We start from the raw sequence: 22,943 nt of genomic DNA, 5'->3' as shown, positions 1-22,943 counted from the left end.
TTATAAAACGGTCAGTTCTGGTCCTTGATTCTGATTGGCTGAGCGGAGTTCTAAGCCGTTATAAAATACCTCAATATATAACGGCTGACCGCACCACATAGCCTAAATATAATTTTATTTACTTTATTTTATGAAACCTTGCTAAGCATATGTAATAACTCCGCTTCGCGTCCTGCCACAACGCCCTTAGCTGTTATAAAACGCACTGTAACCCACTGCTTCTTGGGGCTTATTGCTTTAGTATTCCAAGTTCCGGTTCGCCATCATACCGGAGATTTCTCAGTAAAATGCAGGTATGTTTAACAAAAACAACTGGAATCTAGCTACCAGGACTTATAGCAAGAATATGACTTGACTAAACAGAGAAGTTGAGGATCACCAGCAGATGGCAGTAGTGCAACACAATGGCTGCAAGCTGCCGGTAAAAACCAAGAAGTTTTGATCGGGTCGTGAGGAAAAAATAACCGCAGAACCTTCACTAATAAACAAGTAAAAGAGATAACATTACATCTCCCGCAGAGAAGTAGCGCTGGCGGAAGTAATCAAACACTGCTTCAGAAGATGCGTGACGTCATGTGAAAAGGGCCTATACCACTATTTTATTAAAGTACGAAGACATCCGGTGTATATGCAGTCTCGACAAAAATCTGATACGTATGTTTACCCATTTAACACTATTTTTTTTAAATTAAGTTAAAAGTTGAATTGGACATCAGTTTAACATCAGTTTCTTTGATATTTCTGCCATGATATCATGTTCTTTAGCCATGTTTGTCCAAAACCTGAAGAAGATCCATAGTATCATCATGATCAGAGAACGTTCCAAAGAGCATTTATGTGCTTCAATGGATAGGAAATGTGACATTTGCTATAAAATACTGGAATATGAGCAAAACACTGACTACTAAATAATGTTATTTATTTATTTATTGGGGCGGTTTCCTGGACAGGGTTTAAGACTGGTCTCAGACTAACTTATATGTGAGAGATGCCTTGATTGAAAACAACTTGCACTGACATATCTTAAATATATCACTGCGATTGTTTTGTCTCAAGATGCACACAGTAGTGTTTTTTTGTAAAGTATTTTAGTTTTTAAAAAAAATTAATTATCCTAATTTAACTAAGGCCTAGTCCTGGTTTAATATAATCCTTGTCTGGGAAACCGCCCCTAAAAAGTGTAAATGGTATCCCATATATGTAATCAATATTGTATCAGACTTTAGGATCCTGCTGTTGGCTATACTATCCATTTCAAATATATGGACATATTTGTTATACTTATGGCATTCACTATGTCATACAATTCTTTCTTGTTTGTTTTTTTCCAAACAAGAAACCGCATGCTAAAATCACAAAACACATGCCAATACCAAATATTTAGTGGTTGTATGACGCCATCTAGTGGCTGCTTGGTAATTCACACAAATGTTAGTATCAGAAAAACAGAGCAGGCAAGACTTTTCTCTTATGTCACCTTTATTGTATGTTATTAGAAACAAATCTTTCAAAAGAAAAAATATTGATAGATGTCCCTAGTTTACACAAGGGATTACGAAATTATAAAATAGTTTGGCTAATGCTGCCTTAATTCTAAACACATCAATACATAACATTAAGCAAAATTAGTGACCAAAAAAAAAGAAATACCATGTATAAGCTCACTATTCATTTGCAATAAAAGTGCAAATTATTATAATAACAATTGGCCAGAAAGTATGTATTCCTTAATTTCCTTAAGAAAATCTGGGTCAAAATTAATTTGACTACTTGATATTCATAGATTAAACCTAAACAATTGACTATAGTAGCACCCCTCTCTATATTTGTAAGAACAAAGTGACTGAAGTTGTACTATCAAGTATGCTAATAACCAAAAGGCTGCTATTTCAGTGTGATGTCAGTTACATGTTTGAGACATATGCACTGTTACTGTACAGTCTTACAAAGCAGAGTCTGAATAAAGCCTTTCTAGGTGAGTTTCAAGTCCTGTATCCTGAGGATGGAAGGTATTAGACATTATTAAGTAAATGTAAAGTTTAAATTCTCTAAATTACTAAATTCAATTTAAATATAGCTTAGCTTTCCCTTTTGTAAAGACTTATATTAAATATGTGCACATCTTTCTGAATCACTCTGGTTGTATTGCGGTCACAAGTAATGTGCAGCTCAGCAAATATTTGACCATGCATGTGTTTTACAGTGCTAAGAGAAATATAACCAAGACCCAGAGATCTGAAGATCTTTGAATCTTGGTTTATGGATGAATGCTACTGTAAATAATAAAAGGGCGGAATTGTTAGACTCGGAACATACTGCAATGAAAACTGGTGCAAACAAACTGCCCTCCATAAGTAACTGTTTTTTAGACAATAATACAAAATGACAGTAATTGTCAGAACAGTGCACAAAGAAATCAAATCTGAGACCTTCAAATAAATTAACAGTGCAGGTAAATGTCTGATAAATCTTGTTGGACGTTCAGCCATTAGCAGCTACACAAAAACCTATGGCACAAAGTATAAAGTTGAGTTTTAAGCTCAAGTACATAGGGACGTGTAAAATCATAGTATTAACATTCCTCAGAATGTGGCACTAGAACAGAAGTAAAAAAACATGAATCATCAAGTCCTCAAGCAAACATCTGAAACCAGACTAAGGCCATGCACAAGGCACAAGCACGCAGAAATAGTCCCAAAATCGCTGGGACGGAAACATTTGGAGATGCACTGCTCAACCAAGAGGCTTATGAATTTACATACAATCTTTCAGAAAGCTAAAACCTTCACAACGCAGACGGAATCAAAATCAGCTTTTGTTTAAGAGTAATGTACAAACGTCCTGCTCCCATCTCTTCTCTCTATTATCATACCAGCAAGCTTAAAACACACTTAATACTGAGAATACAAAAGCAGAGCTTGCAGCCTTTGTTCATTCATTCAGAATATTGCAGCTGGAAAAATGGAAGATTATTCTACATCATTGCTATTGTGGTGTTGGTTTCACTAATCAAATTATTCCGTTTAAAGATAAAGATAATATAATTTCTGGTTTGCTCAAAAAACATATGGTGATCATGGCCGAAATCGTGAGAGTTTAGCAGTGAGATTTTGAGGATGTTCTCACAAAGGTGTCATTTATACATAATGAGATTCTATTTGCTCATCAGTCTCTCAGGGTAAACAGTTTGCCTCCTGGCACATATGCGCAAATGCACGTTTTAAAATTCTGGCCCCAACAGCACTGTTGGTATGAACTGCATTAGCTACAATATTTAGCATCCATTCTGGCCTTTAATGAACCAAACAGCGTACACCAATAAACCGCTGTTCTATGTAGACAAAGTCCTTGATTCTTTAGTGCTTACCTAAAGTACCATTATTTAGTTAGATGACTAATTCAATAGTTGCACAGTCCATAAAAATGCATCAATATATTCAAAGCTCTCCATAACCAGAAAAGAAAAACATATAACGGAAATGGGTAATGGTGCTCTGATATACCTCGATATCATACCATTGTGCGGCAATACGTAGCCTTGCAATTCTTTCTAACCAAGCACAAGTGATCTTAAGTATTATGATCAGGAAAAAGCGATCAAGTTTTGTGGGGTGAGGAACATTATTAAGAAGCGCTGACAACCTCTCGCAGTTGAATCAAAATATACAGTAAAAAACAATAGACATCTTCCACCGTGTCCCTGTGCTAGCCTTGAGAGAAGTATTCTAGTACAATACGTAGATGACCCAGTCTGTCCTTTAGGGATGTGAGAGACAGAACCGTGGTCTGATAGGATGGATCTAATTGCAGAACAGACAGCAGCCACCAACACCAGGCTGGCCCATTAGCAGATTCCTGCAATGCACAAAAACACATTCATTATCATATTTCTATTATTATAACACACTTCCAGTTGTTTTGGTGTTTATGCTGATGTGTAAATGAATGCAAGTGTGGCCTGACCTGTATGTTGTCGTCTTTCTCGGGCATGATGCCGTACTGCCGGCTGATCTGCTCCTGAATGCGGCTGTTCAGGCGATGGTACCACTCCCTCGCCTGGTGATACACGCTGTCGTGGAGATTCTGCAGCATTTCCAGCTCTGCGCCTTCCACCTAAACGCAGTATGCAAATGCATGACAGGTTGACAAACAGGCAGTCTGAAGTTTTATGATGGCTGTGATTTAGGTTCTGCCTCCTACGTTTTCTTTAATGCATAACCAGAGGACTAAATGATGCTTGCATAATGTGTTTACTTGAATTTGTTGACCAACAGGCAATTAATCACCTCCTCTTCTAAGTGTTTGCTGAATGCATTTACAATTAACACAGTAATTAACGTTAAGCATTTACTTGACATTAACATTCGGAGTATTCACAAAGGGTTTCAAATGTACTGCAATTATTAGCAATCAATCACACAGACAGGTTAAAGCTTGTGATGGCGATAACGTATACCTCTCGTAAATCTTTAATCCACACTTTTTTTTTTTTACTATTTAAGTACTAGAATTAAATTACAATACTTTGCAAATTTACAAGAAATTATATTCAAGGGTAATCTAATGGCAATAGCCAAAATAGTCTAAAGACAGCCCTGGTTCGGTCTTAAAGTGATTTATGTACCTCTATACTGTTGTATTACCATACAAACATCTGCATTGCCACATAAAAATATCTGACATCCTTATTCTGGATCTGGTACGTTTTTTTCCCCTTTGAATTCTTTTTATATGTGACCTCTTACCTTGTGGTCCTCCAGGTACTCAATATCAGCAGTGTGGTAGCCATCTCTCTGTCCTCTCCTGAGCACTCGGAAGCGATTCCCACCCACCGTATCCACATATGAACGACCATCAGGAAGCAAGTCCAGATCCAGGATCTCCAACATGCAGCCATAATCTGAAAAACTGTGACAGATTATGGTGTTAATTCATGTAATGTTAACTCATTTCCTAAACAATAATGCCTATGATTTTTTTTATTTGATTTTCTCTGTAGGCGCACAGAAGCAAGTTTAATCTCAGAACTGCATAAACTGACTAATCTTTTTTTAATGTACCCTTTGCCATGCTCATAGCTGCACATGCCAAACTTCTTGGTGCCCGTCTCCATGCATCGGCGCGTCATTAGACGGTAGCGAGGTTCAAAGACGTGCAAAGGACACGGGATGCCAGGATACGCCACCGTGCACACAAAGATTGGGATATCCTTGGTCAAGCTAGACATAATAGGTATAAAATGAATACTTCTGCTCATTCATAAATGTACACAGGTCTTCTATTTAGCAGATGCCCACTTGGGATTTGTTACCAAAGGGGAGCTTACTTTGAGAGCTCTGCCATCTCTGTTTCATGCACCTGTTTCCTCTCAGCCAGCTGCTGGGGGAAGAGGCGGGTCATAATCTCCTGCAGCACCACTGTACTGTTGTACTTCCTGTTCTTAAAATACTAGAAATAGGAAGTGGTACAGTGAGACTATTATGTATAAGGGTTTGCTCTGTTTATTTGCTTCTATTTTGTCTTCTAAAAACACAGAGTGATTAACTTAATGATTTAAAAGGTTTACTAGGTTAATCTGTAGGAGAAAAACATAATGATCTGCAAACACCTTTACTGATTCTATCACTAACACTAGAATCATTTTTGTGTGAAAAAAATGCGCTGCTCTGTGCAAACAGTGTATTTTAGAGGTACCTCCTGCAGTGGCTGTTTGCAGAGAGGACAGCGTAATTTATGGTCCAGACTTCTCTCGATGCAGTTCTTGCAGAAGGTGTGTCCACAGGGGGTGGTCACTGGCTCATGGAACAACCTTTAAAACATTTATCAGGAGATGAGAGCAAATCAAGAACAAGGAAATACAATGTAATAACTCAGAATTTATTCAATCACATAAGCACTGCAGTACATTTACATCAGCAACTGACCACTGCAATCTAGTATGTAAATACTATAGTAAAGGAAATGAAAAAGGTCCAATGACATGAAATACAGGCATGACACATTCCAAATCCCCACAGACCTGATACAGAGAGGGCACTCAAAATCAGATACGGTCAGAACGCTGAGGCAGGACTCTCTACCCACACAGCATACACCTACAAAGAGAAAATACATGAGGATCAATGTATGGTCATGATGATTTATTTTCTAGTCATAAGACCACAAAACCAAATTATAGTATGTCATCTTGTACTGTTAGAAAATTGCTCATTAGGTCAAATTGTATGCAAAGCCAAAGCAATTTACATTTAAACATTTAATTAACATTGCACATTTATAAGTAAGGGATAATGTACAGGCAGCCGGTTGTTATCGCAGAAATAAGCCCCGACAGTGTGATCACCGAAGGGGCTCCTTTTGCGATAACAACCAGCTGCTTGTACATTATCCCGCTTATTACACAGCTACTTGCCACATGAGAAAAAAACTGGACATGAAATGTGAATTTGAAATATTTTATTAGCTCATTTTTACCGAATGCAGACCTTCCACAAGGAAAAGCCGTTTACTTTCGGTTTTAATGTAAGAAACGACGTTCAAATGTCACAAACAGACAATTTGGTTTAATCATTTGTAAATAAAACGTCATATATGTTATTAAAAGACATATTTATGTTTAATTTGTAAAAAAAAAGAAAACGGTCAAAATGATTTGCTGCATCCGGGTTACCGTGTGTTATTAGTTTTGAGAGGTTGTTATCTGGGAATAACGAACCTGCAAATGTCGCGACTGGCCAATCAGAATCAAGCATTCCAACGAGCCGTGTAGTAATTTTATTACTAATACTTTCAGTACTTTTATTTTTTGAAAGTCCTTTACAACAATAATCCAATTCATAAATAAATTCCCAAACAGCATTTAGAAAGTCACCTCTGTTCTGTTTCTCCTCTCTCTTCATCATCAGCTCTTCATCCTCTTCAGCAGTAGGGAGGAAGGACACAGCCTGACACAGGCTCAGGCAGCATTCGCCGCTGGTGATGTGCTTTGGTTTAGTTGCATTCTGGGACAGGAAAGTGCAGCGAGTGAGTAGAAACCTTTTTATCCGAAACACTCTATTTGCAACACAATTTGCAACATAGTCCACATGTTTAATTTGAATGTGTTTAAATTGAAAAGACAATAGCACTAGTGCTCTAAGCACACCTCACCTGGTCAGACTCAGTTTCAGCACTGTTGTGGAGGTAGCGTTGACCATCTGTGCATGAGGGGCTTACAGACCTGGTGATAGGACAGGGGTCCTGCAGGTACTGAGACACAACTTGCAGGATCCGTGAAACCTCTTCTGGTACAGCCATGCCCTCTGCTTCCAAGATCTGTCAATGAATCAATAAATGTGTTATATAAAACAATTACTACTATTACTAATATATACTGCAAATATATATTTATAAGGCCCTCCTGCACCTGTGGGACCCAGAATCCTTCCTACCTTTAACCCTTATAGTTATGGCTCAGGCTTCATACATTGCTGTGTTTATTCTGAACCACTCAAAATTGTTGAATAAAGTGTCATTATTACGAAGACCCACCATCTTAATCTGGTTTTTAGCCGGGGCAAAGTCAGGCTGCTGTTTCAGGCAACGATAGAACTGGATGAGAGCTTCAGTCTGTCTGCCCATTTCAAGAAGCACATTCCCTTTACGAAAGAAACCCTAAAATCAGATTACAAACACAGATTATAAACATTGATAGCCAAAACACCTACTATGACATGATCTCTTTCTCAATATGTTCACAAACACAAAGACAAAATAAGATTCTGACAACAACAAAGGATATTCTTAAAAATAGTAATAATTAAACATCAGGAATAACATTACACCTGTCTTTCCGTTAGACATCTAGAATGACATAACCTGTCTACTCTGGGCGCCATGCCTAATAACACAATGTGCCCTTGCCCATACCAACCAAGATGCCATAACTATGTAACTGTGTCAGTCATTAACACCATGCCATGAGAGTTCACAGCTACGAGATTCTGGAGTGCTGATGTGTATAATAAATAAACACAATCGCCATGGAAGTGAAATGGATTTAAAACAAATTTGAAGCATGACACAGAGCAGGACACTGTCATTCTATCATTTGCAGCCAACACCAGCTCTAACAATAATCAGGGTTGGTAGCTCTGTGAGGAAACACACAGTCAGCCAAATGTCTCTTACCTCAGTCCAGTTAGGACGCACACAGCAGAGGTCATCCAGGTCACGCAGGGCATCAGAAAAGCGGCGAAGGCCCATGCAGGCCTCAGCCCGCCATACCTTCAGGCTCACATCATCAGGGGCTGCAGAAAAAAGATGGAGGAATCTATGATCCTCATTCTTATTTTAGATATTAAGATTTTAGATATGTAGCTAAACAAAAATCAAGATTGTTATAGAAAAGGAGAATGTTAGAAGTTATGACAAGTATATGTATGCACATTTCCTAATTTTTTATTTGACAGATATTTTCTTTTACATAGGTTTAAAACCTATCTCTTCAACTGGAGAATAGGAAGCAATTCATGGTTGTCCGAGACAACAGAACAATTGGCGTACACACTACAGGTGAAATGATGTCATCCATTTTCGACTGCCTGTGAATGTGGTTCAAGTGATTGAATCCATATATGTTACACTTTATGGAATATAAGACCCTCAACTCCAAAGTATTCACATATATGTAACTTGGCATGTGGTTGCATAAGATTAGCATAACAGTGTTATGCATAAAGGAGTACATGACGCTATCTAAAAAATAGACAAAGGAAGGGGTGGATGAGCTTAGCTTACTATAACAAAGACATGACAGTAACTTCAAGTCCAACATTCCTAGAAAGAATAAAGAGTAACAAAACTGCGACTTGCATTTGTATGAAATTTAACAGGTAAACGATGTTTAACCAGGGCTGTTGCCAATAAAAGCAGATTATATAATCGGATACGACTCCCCGAGCCTGTTACACAAGGAGAAAGTGTATGTGGGGCAGAACACAGCATACAAGAGACCGCCTCTAATTGGATTCAAAGAGTTGACAGACGCCTCGGTTCTGCCTCTGATGTTTTTGTTTCAAAACAGATAATTGCACTCCGTCATTTGCATGGAAAACGATACTTGATTCACCAAAGGACAAAACATTACTGTTACTGTTTTGAGTAATAGTATACCTCGTGAGAGGAGCCTTCCAGTATTAGCAAAACAAAAACCAGACCAGACACAGAACAATTATCAAACCGCACTGGTTCATACTGTCAGGGGAACGCATTAGTCTCAGACGTCACGCCCACAGACCGTTAGCTAAACGTCCGATGCATAAGGCTCTCACTAAATTGGTGTTTCGAGTCTGACGTCATCACGCAAACTGTTTTTTTTTTACAATTTTAACAATCATAGGTAGTTTAGATGGTTAGAGTTAGGTTAGGGTGTGGGTTAGGGTAAAGGTTTCGTAAGACTTGAAACACCAAGGATTTAGTCAAAACCAACAAGCCACGCCCACGGATCTGACTCGAAAACACCAAGGATATGTGAGTGTGAGAGCCCGATGGGCATAAGGCAGACTTTTCTGGAAACACTTCAGCACGTTCAAAGTCGTCATCTGATTGGTTGAATTTCACAGGACTTCCGGGAGACGTGCGTGTCGCGTTCTTTAACGGCCCGCCTGGAAACAACACGAAGCCCTCCAGTCCAGCCTGTGGCGGTAATTTGGATACAACTTATATCATCGAACGTCTCCTTCGTGTACAGTATATTGTAAACCTAAGGGGATTTGTTGTTTCACCAACTTGTGCCCTTGCAGGTCCTTTCATAGTTATTTCACATGCTCTCTCTTAATTTACCCCGTAACTGGCCTGAGTTTATGAAATCACTCTTGCTTTCAACAAGCAGATACAGTTTCCTCCCCAACCGATATGAGAGTAGGCGGATCACAAATACTAGATCTTCTACTAGCCTACGCTATCATAAAAGACTGAAATCTAGGGCAAGTACATATTTCTAGAAACAGATCTTAATCTCTCTGTATGGCTTTCAAGTTGGCCACTGGGGGCTTGTTTTGATTAATAAACCTGTGTTTATAGGTTAGTTAGGGTTTGTTCTGACACAAAACGTATGAATTACATCATCCCTCAGATGTATTTCCCACACAATGAGAACATGAACTGACATGACCCTAAACTACATCTCCGGTCACCTGAAATTAAAATATCTTAATTTAATTCAAACCATGAGTAAAGGTTTAATTGACAATATCTTAACATTTGCAGAGCTGTAACAAACTCATTGGCCTATTTCAGCAGAATGGTGTGGTAAATGTGCCATAAAAGGCAGTTAGTTATTAATATCCAGTAGGCTACAGAAAAAACAACAACTTAATGTAATAAGCTGCCTACATAGACTTTCAAGTCAGTTAACCACTTGTATGCCAAAAATGCTGTCTACGTAGGCAACTCACTAGGTTATGAGACAACCCCTTAATAGAGTGTTCATGCGTACAGTAACTGAAACGGGTCCTTGTTACATAATATAGGCCTATATTTTCAGGCAGCCATCAAAGTTGTTCCGTAAAGTCGTTTTTATCATACTTACCCATCTCTATTCCTTCATCCGCAATACGCAGCGCCTCCGTAAACTCGCTCGTTTTCAGCTTCTCCTGAATGTGACACTTCATTTTGGTTTCGTCTGGGCAACATTTCTCAATGACGCTGAAGATTAAAACGTTGTTTTTGATGTTCTTCGCGTCTCTCTGTTTTAATCGTTCTTTGCACGTGGGGCATCGCGAGGGCAGGAAAGAGCCCATGCACCTCCTGCAGAACGAGTGACCGCAAGTCATGGTCACGGGCTCGCACATGAGGAACAGACAGATCGGACACTCCAGCAGATCCATGCTTTTTTATCCGGCGATAGCTTTCTCCTTAGTTGAACAGAAAAGGCTCGTTTTCAACTAAATAAATAGCTTTATTCTACGTTCATGTAACGTGACATCACTGAAAATTATTTAACATTACACGCGACAGCTCTGTCCTATATCATTTCGTAAACGCTCCTTTCATAACACAAGCTTATAAAGGCCGTTCTGCAAAATTGTGTTACTGGTGCCACGCGCATGTTTTTTTTTCCAAATTCCCTCTTCAGCAGACTCTATGTGGATTTAATGTCTATGTTTATCCATTGTCAATCATTTCTCAGTTTTTGTTTTGAGAGTAACGTTTCCCCTATTTGTGCATGATGAATTGGCTGACTCCGCTTCGGTCCGATAGCTTTGGGTTTGCTGCTTCCTCCGAACTCCATCAACGCAGTGCAAAGCCAAAAGGTCTGATTTAGAGACCCGCCGATGTATCTGTTAAGCTTCTCTTAATGACAGCCTCGCAGATTGTTTTCTTGCGTTTTCCTTGCATTGGATAACGCTGGGCTCGCTTCTGACACCATTGCATTACATAAATAAATACCATGTGACTCGTAACGAGGCTTTTCATTGGCTCTTCGCTCCAGTTGTGAAACAGCGAGCTCCGCGTTTCATAACAAGGAATCTCGCGCATCAATTCAATGAACACAACACTGTACACCTACAAAAAAACGCACATATAGGACTTCCTTGAACAATACGCGTACTTCGAAAATCTAGCATTGCATACTAGAACAATGTTTACTAATAATCTTGGCCAAACCGTAAGATTACAGGAATTTCTATAAACTCCAGAGAATAACATTGTGTAACGTATTCCTTTTTTTATTACATAAATAGGTACTGTAGGTCCTACTATGCAAACTATGATTGAATTACGTTTGCCCTTCCTTATATGTTGTGTGACACAGATTACTGGTATTAGTGACATTCTTGTTTATTATACTGGCATACTGTTTGGTAAAACGGTCAATGTACTGGAAAGGGCATCTGACAATATCAAATTATTGATAGAGAAGCATTTGGAATACTAACCTAGCATGTTTGGGTAAAATATATCTTACTCATTAGACTAAAGTGCACTTTTCATAAGAACACAATTTCGTAAGTGCAGTAATGGTAAAGGTTGTATAAAATTTAACATTGTGTAACAGTGTAACAATATCACATGACACAACACATTTTATAATGACCTGTGCAAATGCGGTAGAGCAGGTTGTCAGAAGTACGGCACGCAAATCGTTTTGTAAAGTTTTACAAAATATCTGAGTAAACCTACTTATACACAAATATACACAAATAACTCTTAAATTATATCATTTTAGTTGGTTGCATAAAACTATGGTAGGAAAAACACATTTCAAAAGAACCTAACTGCACAAGTCTTCATTTATTTTTCATTCATTTTATTTATATACATATTTTTAAAGGAAGCAGGTGTCACTTAGGGACCCACACTGTTTTGCCACAATTGATCAACTATACCATATAAAAAGTACAGAAGACATTTCATGGCTGTAAATAGATACTTATGGGTTACCCTTTATTTTCATCAAAACACTGAAGTACTGTAAAGACCTATAAATTACTTCCTGCCAATACTTATATAATATTTGGCTGCTGCACAATAAAGTCATGTGCATTTAACAAGCCGAACACATTTACAAAATATGTTTCACCTGTATGATGTAATAGAAAAAGCAGAATGGGGCAAATATGCAATTGAAAAGTAGATCACCTTTTTTTTTAATTATTTTATGCATGTTATTCTACTTGGACTATAAACTGACCACTGTGTAAACAGTAAAAATGCCCATAATTTGTTCTGCTTGTTGGTTGCCTATGCCTTTTGACAGAGACAGAAAACTGACATTTCTTGAATAACCATAAAACAAAACAAAAACATTTTTTTAGGCAGCTCAAGTCATTTCATCAATAATTCTGCACATTGAAGAATCCTTATCCCACACTTTGTCCCGCTCCGAGGAAATGTTTTTGTCTGTTTGCACAACCATGCAGCTAACTCCCGCCTCAGCTACATCCATAGGTTCTGTTTTTAGTCTAAAGGCTCCCGCTATGCCGGCACCACCAGCCTCCCCCGTACTATTTGGTTGTGGCAAATCATCAGGCAGTGAAGCAAGACATCCCTGAATCATCTCCACAACCCGCTCCAGGTGCTTCTGGAATCTCTCAGCTGTCTCCAGCCTCTGTCTCTTCTGAACCTCCATCATCACACGAAGTGTCTCCCTGGCCTGGTGAGGCCGGTACTCATTGATGAGGTGATGGATGTGGACAAAAAGGAGTTTCAGGTCTTCAAGCTTTTCCTCTCGCTTAATGCTGCCTGGGCTTTTGATGAGGATGTCCAGGAGGTCAAGAAAGTTCACCAGAATGGACATATTTAGTTTCTTCAGCTCTCTTTTATGGTCAAACTGCATGGGGTGGAGGCGCTCAATGCCCTGGCTCTCCAAAGGTCGAATGATGAGGTCATCACACTGGAAATGATTACCAAACATCATGTAACTGTCTCGAATGGGGGGTGGAGGTTTGGGGGCCAACCCTTTTCGCATATTCTCATCCGTGTACTCCTTGATGTACTGCATAGGTGGTGGCGGAAGAGCACTGACCTGCTGTGGCTCCCCCATTTTGGATATCTTTTCAAGGGAAAGGGATAAGGTAGACAAATATATAAGTAAATCTAATATAAAAAATATATAAGATAAACAAAATGATATAACATTCACTACTAATATTATTCATATAAAGTGTCCCGTAAAATCCAGTAAGACACATCCTGTGTTTCAAAAATGAATTCGCTTAAAAACGCCAATTTCTAGAATGTTACTGTAAACCACTGAGATGCGGTTATAAAGCTAAATAAACATTATAAACGTATTTTATCAATAATAATTGTTCATAAATGACACAACGAAGCTAAATGCTACGTTACATGTTCACGGATTAACGATACAAAGATTTACAAAACATATAAATACAGACAAAATCCCTGTAGTATTTAACAAAAATAATACTTGCCGAATCAACCGCCTTTATTCGATATCAAGTAATGTGGGTTATGTAGACAGATTTTCTGAAAACATACACAGCGAATGAACCGTCTCGCATGTCTCAAATAATTTCTACTGCAGATCGAAAGATGAAGCAATCGGATTGGTACACAGTCCCTTAGCAACGAGGAATGTTATTGGCCAAAGAAAGATAAGGGCGGGTTCAAAACAAGGGAGGTTAATGACGTCATCTAGCTTGAAAAATACATATGCAGCGCAAGCAGAAACAAATCAAAGAGTCTGAAAAAAATGCTACCGGTACATATGTGTTGGAAAATGTTTTTTTTTTCTTGACGTATTTTCGCAACTCTTTTAACCCCCGCAAACGACTACAACAAATCGTTTCGGTTTTATATACTGCAGCGTTCTAGCCAATAGTAGACAAGTACAGTAATTAAGTTACTTTTTATATGACATTTATAATGACACAGATGCGGTTGCTTTATTAATGTTTGCGGCTGGAGAATTTCACCCTCTGTATTTATGGTATTCTGCTAAGTTAATTTTCAAAAAAATATTAACACCAGAGGAAGTTTACGTTAAAGTCCGTTTTTAAATAATGTACATTTAGGCCTATTCGATATTTATATGATTTATAAACAGCTAGTCTAATTAAAACTATATATACACATCTGACATTTTGTTATAATTTTCATGCAATGCTTTGTCAGTATGAACTGAATATAAAATGATTATAAATCCAAGCAAAATACATTTGAATGTTACAGAGAGAGCATGGAGAGAAGGCGTGTGTGTGTGTGTGTGTGTGTGCGTGTGCGTGTGCGTGTGCGTGTGTGCGTGCGTGCGTGCGTGCGTGCGTGCGTGCGTGCGTGCGTGCGTGCGTGCGTGCGTGCGTGCGTGCGTGCGTGCGTGCGTGCGTGCGTGCGTGCGTGTGTGTGTGTGTGTGTGTGTGTGTGTGTGTGTGTGTGTGTGTGTGATTGCTTAAGAGTTTTTTTTTTGTGCAGCCTACCTCAGGAAGTGGTTTACCCAAGTATCGACTCCGGAAACCTATGCTTTATACATCAGTGTCAGTTCTACCTGTGAATAGCTAGTGATACATCATGAGCTTCTGCATGAGTCAAACATCCATGTGGTAGTTAAATATCCAAATTTCATCATGTATCCAAGAGTCATCTTAAAGGACACCTTGTACAAGAAATCACAGCAAAAAAGAAGAACTTCACCAAGCAATTACAAAGAGAGGATCTTTGTGTTAAACACACAGGATCTGACATATTTCGAGAATCGCCCTGGGGTAAGTAACGTACCTTCTGGAGTAACATTATTGTAACTGTCAGCATTTTGTAATAGGCAAACTTCAAGCAATGCTTCAAGTAAAGAACATAACTGTAATGTATCATGTGTTTTTAAACTGACTTAGAAAAAGCCAACTCAAAAAGGTTGCATTGAGCTGTCTCATATCAAATGTGTGGAGATTGTGCGCAGTGATGTTCCAATACCCTGTGAATACAAGTACCCATTCCAGGTGAGAATGAGTATTTGTCTTGTATACAGAATCCTGTGTCTGTAAATATTGTGGATATAGTTTTACAGATATACAAAATACTGTACTTATGAGATCTATCCACGTTTTTCATAAAAACAAAATACAGTCTTTTTGATATTGTGTAATGCATTTATTTTTGAGAGATGTACTGTAGGTGATCTCCAATCCCCTATATGTGTAGACTCCTTAATGAATGTGGATTTTATAATTGTATTATATTTTAGATTAGTAGTTTGTAAATATTGGCTTATCTAAAAATGTGCTTATGTAAAATTGTTGTTCTATTTATTACTGATGCCATGTTGTAACCGCATAATAATGTACTGTTTTTAATGAAACTATCTTGTAGAACCTGTAATCATGCTGAATAGTCAATAAATTGACTTAATCTTTACCTTGTTAATGTTTGTTGACAGATCGCCCATGACAGCTATTACCTGTATGTGTTTGCTCCAGATAATGACTGCAGGTTAAAATGGGTCAGAGCTCTGAAAGAAGGTAAGCAGATGTTATAGAAAGCGGTACATATTTTACACGAAAAGAGAACAGAAAAGAGAAAAAACTGAAATGTTATCTATAGCTGTGGCTGTACTGAGTGAAAGTAAGGGCTTATGTTGTCATCTGTATGTCAGATTAAATTATTGTATCTTTTTATGTTGTTTATCCGATGAAGCGACACAACATAACAGCTTATTTATGAAGTACCATCCTGACTTCTGGGGAGAGGGGAAATGGAGATGTTGTCTTCAAACAGATAAGCAGGCGACGGGATGCAGTGAATACTATCCCAATGGAGGTACAAACTCCTTTACTGTTCCAGAATTCAGAACAGTGATAAAAATCAAATCACTCTATTTTTCACTGCACTATATACGTATGATTGATGTAATGAGAAAATAGTATTCACATTGTAAAGAATATACAGTAGACAAATACGTGATGCATATACATAATGCACAATATACTGTACAATACACACATATGCCTATAACATACAGATTTACAAAATGTGCAAAGTACTTGGGACAGTAAAGACAGTAAAGTACGAATTGTGTTATATTTTAACGTCTTCAAAGAAACAACTCTTTGCCTAGAATTTGTTGAAATGTACTCTACATTTTATCAGCCAGCTTGATAGCTCACTCTGGGATGCTTTTTTAAACATTTTAAACATCTATTCTGGAATTATATTGGCTGTTTTTCCTTATTATTTGCTTTAAGTCATCCCTTTCTATAACTTTTTTTAAATACAATTTTGTTTTGTAATAAAAAAATAAATATGTTGGTACATAACGTGCATGATGCATAATTTGTGGAATATGATAACATTCAATTTCTATCATTGTCATGAATTTATATGATATGTCTACAGCCAAACCTCTGCCGCCAACTCCAGATCCATCGGTATGTCATTCATTATCTGTTCACATACTTTAACTTTAATGCTTATATAATGTACAGTATGGCACAGTATTTTAATATGTGTATTATTTAACACTTAAATTCTAGACTTTAGAATAGTTTTAAAAGTAAAGTTTTCAACATTGTTAAAGTATTTTTGCTGTTATAATCTTGATAGAACAGTGAGAATGCTAAATTACAGTGTCGTGTTTGAATAAGATGCTTTAAGTTAAGCTGCCCGTGTTTATTCTAGAGGCGATATTCAGATTCAGAAGAAAGGATTGTGGTGGCTCAAAGGAATTTTAACCCTGAAGAAGACACAGACCTCCCGCTGCACAAAGATGAAGAGTATGTTGTCATTGACAGCTCTGAACCAAACTGGTGGACTGTAAGAGACAAAAATGGGTAAATACTGTATGTTTTTTTCTACTCTTGAATGCTTGATTTAGGTAATGTCTTGGAAATGTGAGAAGCTCTCCGTTGTGAAGCACATTGTTTGCCGACACAGTAAATTTAGATTGGTATATATCATCTGAATACATTTTATGCGATTATATGTGTATCAATTTTAATTCACTTTAAAGAAAAAAACGAAATCATTATTACTGTACATTCATTTTATTTTTTGTTCCTGTAACGTAATTGGCAAAGCATCGCATTAGCAGTGCAATAGTCATGAGTTTAATTCCCAGGGAACACATATACTGATAAAATATTTAAATACAAATAAATCTGGATATAAATTAAACTTGTTTTGATCCTTGTATAAGTTAAGATATGATTTTCTTGCTCATTTTCTTTGTTACAGAAACGTTGGGACAGTACCTTGCATATATATTGCAGAAAAAGTCTCAAACAATGTTGAGAAATTTGAGTAGGTTGTCCTTTATATACTCTTGAATGTATATGGTATATGTACAGTATATGGTCTGTGTGCATAAAAGATGCCTAATATATTTTGTTAATAATCATCCTGATGCAGTACACATTGATTCAGTCTGCTATTGGTCATATTTATGCTTTGTTTTTAACCAGATGGTACAATAAGGACATAACTCGGACTGAGGCTGAGGAATTACTAATGAAAGAGGTACAGTAACGCAAAGTACTGAGAATGTTTCTATAATAACCACCAGCTCTGGCTGTGTTAGTCAAAAAAATCCAACATGTCACAATCTGCATGTCACTTTAGTTCATTTTCACAGTGTTTTGGGCTTTGCACAAAGTTTGGGTTCTGTGCAAACCTGCAAGAGCAGCATTTGCAGACAGTGCAGGCAAAAGTTGAAACCCTTAAACCAGAATGTGGCTGCTGTGTTTCCTGTCATGACTTTCTTACATGTCGGTTTATGTGATCACATGCATGTCAATGTCTCACCTAGAGATTATTAGCAAGTGGCATACACACTACAGTATCTTTCTGTTTATCTGTAAAAATGAAACAAAAACATATACAGTGTGTTTATATGTATACACATTTAATAATTTGTATTGTTTGTTTGTGTATTTAGCACAAAAAGTATTCATATTATTATATTTACATTTTAGAACAAGGATGGAGGTTTCATTGTTCGTGACTCCAAACATGCAGGAGGATACACGGTGTCGATATTTGCAAGAGTAACAGGGTAAACATTTCCTTTATAATAACATTACAGTCACAACTTTCATCACTACAAATATATTTTTCAATTACTTCTTTTAATATTGTCCCACAATGGTGTACTGACAACGTTGATCGTCATCCTTCACCTGCAGGTCAGATGGAGAGAAATATCCCCAGATTAAGCACTACCAGGTCAGGGTGAAGAAAGAGGATGAAACTGCCAAGTATTACTTAGCTGAGAAATATCTGTTTTCAAGTATTCCCGAGCTCATTCGCTATCACCAACATAATGCAGCAGGTAAAATGTTACAAATCTCAAAGTCCACAGTTATAGTAATTGTAGTATGTTCTCTAAATATTTATTTTACACATTTACCTTGCAATTATTTATTATAAAAACTGGTACTATTTATTAAGTGCAGCAGTTTTGATCAGTATCATATTGGGTTCATCTTGCTGAATTGCTATAGGTACAGTTATGTCATAATCCAAACTATGTCACAAGATGAATGTGTGAATATGAATTCCTTTCCTTTTAGATAACCACATATAACTACTTTAGTCTCTTTCTCTTGTGCATATATTTGTGACAGGTTTGATAAGCAGATTGAGGCACTGTGTCTCCGGAAATGTTCAAAACTCTTCAAGGATAAAGGCGTTGAATTCAGGTATTGTGCAGAGACTAAACTTAAAGCTGTAATTCATCTTTAGAATATAGTAGAATATTCAGAATATAATAAACAGAGATCAATTCACATTAGCACTCACTTTAAAATATATCCCACCAGGATATAGAGACTGTATGTGGATAAAATAAATGTCTAAATCAGGTAGTTAAAATACAGTTTTCTTACAGGCAAGTGGGAGATTCATCCAGATGAACTGATTTTAAGTGAGGAGGTAGGCAGCGGGCAGTTTGGCTCCGTTTGGAGGGGCTTCAGGCATGAACGACAGGTGGCTGTTAAGACCGTCCGCAAAGGTTTCATGTCAGAGGAAGAATTTAAAGAGGAGGCACATATTATGATGTGAGTTGCTGTTGGTAAAAGAAATACTTTTAGAAGAATATCATTTTATCGCCCTGTCATGGGCTTTCTCCACAGGAAACTGTCTCATCCTAAGCTGGTACAGTTGTTTGGAGTGGTCACTCAGCGCTCACCTCTGTATCTGGTATTTGAATTCATGGAGAATGGCTGCCTGACAGACTTCTTACGGGGCAAAAAAGGCTGTTTTTCACAGGACGACCTGCTGACAATGTGTATGGACGTAAGTGAGGGGATGGTCTACCTGGAGAGCTCCAACTTTATCCACAGAGACTTGGTAAGCATGCATTGAAATGAAATGTAATGTCTTTTTGCAAAGCTGCAATCTATATCTTTTGCCTCGATTTCGTCATTTTGTTAGAAACATAACATTTTAGGTTCATTTACAGGCGTATCTTTACGTGGGTTGAGGTCAAATGACGTCAAACTGACATTTTCCGTAAAAACTCAGCTCAAATTATAAACCATTATTACTGTAAAATCTTATTGTTGTGAATCGGGAGACAGTTTCAAACACTGTTTTGATGAACTTGCTTAATAACTGATTTCTATTTATTTTATACCAAAGTTATAAATTGCAGCTTTAATGAAACTCAAGCCTTTATTTTGGTGGATTTGCTACAAAATCTTTGGGTGCATTTGTTACAAAATATTTTTCAACAAAATCTGTTTGACAGGCTGCAAGAAACTGCCTCGTTTCTAAAGACAGTGTAGTGAAGATATCAGATTTTGGAATGACCAGGTAAATAGTAGTGTCTGAGCATTGCAAACTGTACTATTTTTAGGACCTTTAGTGTAATGCAACATTCACACTTGTACTTGCAGGTTTGTCTTAGATGATCAATACACCTGCTCCCATGGGAGCAAATTTCCAGTCAGGTGGTCCTCTCCAGAGGTGATTCGATTCGGGAAGTACAGCAGCAAATCAGATGTGTGGTCATTTGGTGAGTCCATAAGACAATTTTACTTTTTTGAAAATACAAACATCTGGTAGCTGCAAACACATTTTGTATTGACCACTGTCTGGTTCTTTCCAGGTGTTTTTATGTGGGAGGTTTACAGCGAGGGATGTACACCTTATGATAAACGTAGCAATGCAGAGGTGGTGGAGGACCTAAATCAAAGGAAAAGGCTCCAGAAACCTCGTCTCTGCCCACAGAATGTCTATGAGTTAATGGAGTGGAGCTGGAAAGAGGTGAGAGACAAAATAGATTTGCCATTGAAATACAGTATACTTTCACAACAGCATCATGCTACATTAAAATTGCTAGAATGTGTGACATTGCTTTATTATGAAAAATTTAAATAAATGTAGGCCTAATAGAGAGACCAATCCAAATTTTTATTTAATCAGCATTTCTACATGTATTGTGGCCTTTCCAGTCCAGTGTCTGTTGAATTTCAACAAAATCAAACCTCAGGAGTGACAAAGTCACCCAACAGCAATGTGAAATACTGACAGCATGACAAGACACATGAAATGATAAAAATCGAGGTGATCACATAAAAATAATTTTGAACTTTTGCTAAATACATTTACATATATTACTGTTGTATTGCTTAAAGGTGAATATGAACTTGCTATCTTTGCAGTATTTGAGGTCTATAAAAAGTAAATTCAGAATTTTTTTTTTCAAAATGGAATCTTAACTATTCTGCGGCTGTATATAGCATTTGATATAACATCATCACAAAAAATCTCTTCTCAAGAAAACTTTTTTAGAAAAAACTTGTGGTGTATGTGGTGTTGTTTACAGTGCATATTGTATAAAGTATCCTTAGGTTCATTTTAACTAAAAGCAACATGGGATAAAAGCATTGCAATTGGCAACCATTAAGAGTCTTGATAAGGGGATATCCAGGCAAAATACTCACGTTCAAACAGAAAATTTCACCTATGGCCTTAATAATCGAAAACCCCTGTGATATTCTTCCTTACTTTTATTGCTTATTTTTTTATGTTTTGCAGTTTTACAGGTGGATTACTGGTGGGGTATTCGAACACCTCAGTAGTTTGTTATTTGTTTAGTAAACCTTTCAACTCTCTGTTTAGTAACTCTTGTAATTCCTAGCAGCAGAAGCTGTTTCTAGCCTGATCTGTTTATTCGTTTATTTGCCAGTGAGTCTCATTACTGTCATTTCTGACCGAGCAACATAAACATGACAACATTTGTTTAACAGAAACCTGAGGATCGACCCTCCTTCGCTCTGCTTCTGCACCAGCTGGCCTGCCTTGAATGAGAAGCTTGATCCCAATCACACCCCCGTCTTTACTTATTATGAAAATATTGTATATTGTACTAATATCATATTGTATTTATTTGTATATTTTATTTATTTATTTTCCAGATCTATTATTTTATATTTTCTGTGTTCATACTCTGCAAACACACTGTATGATTGAAGGGCAATTTTCTGTTTTGAAAAGAAGGCAAAAATTACTGTCACAATGTTTCTTCTTCTCTTCACTTTTTTTAAACCTTTTTTTTCTTTTTTTTGAATATGTCCATCCTGAGCTCTATTAGAAATTGTATATTGGTTTAATTAAATTTACTTATTTGTTAAAACAGCATTCCTTTGCTTTAGGTTACATGCTTTTAGGTTAACAGCATTAGATTACAACATCAAATTGAGTTTTATAGTTTAAATCAGGCGGAAAAGGCCCTTTAAAGCAACAATTGCACGTTAACTTTTTACATTTCATACATCTGGCCCTTAGGAGGCACACATGAGTCATGTTTGTGATAAATATAAAACGACTGTTAGTTTGTAGCTGTAACAACTGTATGTATTAAACACATTTATGTCTATCAGTATTTTTCGTTTTGCACAAGGCTTTCTGTGCTTTTTATTACCACAATTACCAATAAACGTACAACTGTATATTTATATATACAGTATATGTAGGCCCTAAATTGTTGTTTTGATTTGATCAAAGGTTAAACAAAACAGACAATATACAATTATTTACAGTCAAAGTCTAGTCAAGTCTACAGGGATGCAGTCATAAGCACTTGATATGGACCTGCGGTTATTGTTGATTGGTGCAAAGTAACACAAATGCCTTCCCTGGTTACTGTGACAACAGCACTGAATGGAAACAATCCCACATGCCAGTGTTCACTGTATATTCATGCTGTGGCAAAACCAAACAAACTGATATTTATTTCATGATTTGAAAACTGATACAGGGAAATGAAGAAACATGATGAGGCAAAAGGCAAAGGTATTTTATATAATAATAAAGTACTGGTTATTGATAGTTTTATTAGTCTAAAACATCTTTGTGTTTTAGTAGCATAATATAAATGCATTGTTGCAGAACCTAAAGTAGGCCAGGACTACTGGTGCAAATGTACAGTTATGCATTTCACACATGGAAAACGCTTAAAATTTGCACTGCTATAAATGTTATTGTTTATGATCACACAGAAATTACTC

The 22,943-nt window shown here is 37.1% G+C and overlaps 3 protein-coding genes across 3 annotated transcripts; 1 reads left to right on the top strand and 2 right to left on the bottom strand.

Annotated features, from left to right (window-relative positions):
• Positions 1-1,467: 1,467 nt before the first annotated feature.
• Positions 1,468-11,432, bottom strand: lonrf1 (LON peptidase N-terminal domain and ring finger 1). Its single transcript, XM_057350021.1, has 12 exons — positions 10,571-11,432; positions 8,170-8,288; positions 7,531-7,653; positions 7,150-7,314; positions 6,872-7,001; positions 6,020-6,095; positions 5,695-5,809; positions 5,327-5,448; positions 5,061-5,219; positions 4,746-4,908; positions 3,964-4,113; positions 1,468-3,855 (listed from the first exon to the last, which is right to left on the bottom strand). The coding sequence occupies exons 1-12, from the start codon at positions 10,866-10,868 to the stop codon at positions 3,706-3,708; spliced, it is 1,770 nt and encodes a 589-aa protein (XP_057206004.1). The 5' UTR covers positions 10,869-11,432; the 3' UTR covers positions 1,468-3,705.
• Positions 11,433-12,240: 808 nt separating this feature from the next.
• med7 (mediator complex subunit 7) lies at positions 12,241-14,051 on the bottom strand. Its single transcript, XM_057350005.1, has 2 exons — positions 13,920-14,051; positions 12,241-13,537 (listed from the first exon to the last, which is right to left on the bottom strand). Exon 2 carries the CDS (start codon positions 13,526-13,528, stop codon positions 12,806-12,808), a length of 723 nt encoding a protein of 240 aa, XP_057205988.1. The 5' UTR covers positions 13,529-13,537; positions 13,920-14,051; the 3' UTR covers positions 12,241-12,805.
• Positions 14,052-14,749: 698 nt separating this feature from the next.
• Positions 14,750-22,417, top strand: itk (IL2 inducible T cell kinase). Its single transcript, XM_057350004.1, has 17 exons — positions 14,750-15,206; positions 15,333-15,437; positions 15,875-15,956; positions 16,132-16,254; positions 16,831-16,862; positions 17,113-17,264; positions 17,668-17,733; positions 17,895-17,949; positions 18,405-18,484; positions 18,615-18,760; positions 19,056-19,130; positions 19,319-19,487; positions 19,563-19,779; positions 20,180-20,244; positions 20,328-20,446; positions 20,540-20,697; positions 21,684-22,417. Exons 1-17 carry the CDS (start codon positions 15,069-15,071, stop codon positions 21,741-21,743), a joined length of 1,842 nt encoding a protein of 613 aa, XP_057205987.1. The 5' UTR covers positions 14,750-15,068; the 3' UTR covers positions 21,744-22,417.
• Positions 22,418-22,943: the final 526 nt, after the last annotated feature.

This window comes from Triplophysa rosa, linkage group LG13, assembly GCF_024868665.1.
Source record: "Triplophysa rosa linkage group LG13, Trosa_1v2, whole genome shotgun sequence".
Lineage (NCBI taxonomy): Eukaryota > Metazoa > Chordata > Actinopteri > Cypriniformes > Nemacheilidae > Triplophysa > Triplophysa rosa.
This window is presented reverse-complemented; position numbering and strand designations above follow the sequence as displayed.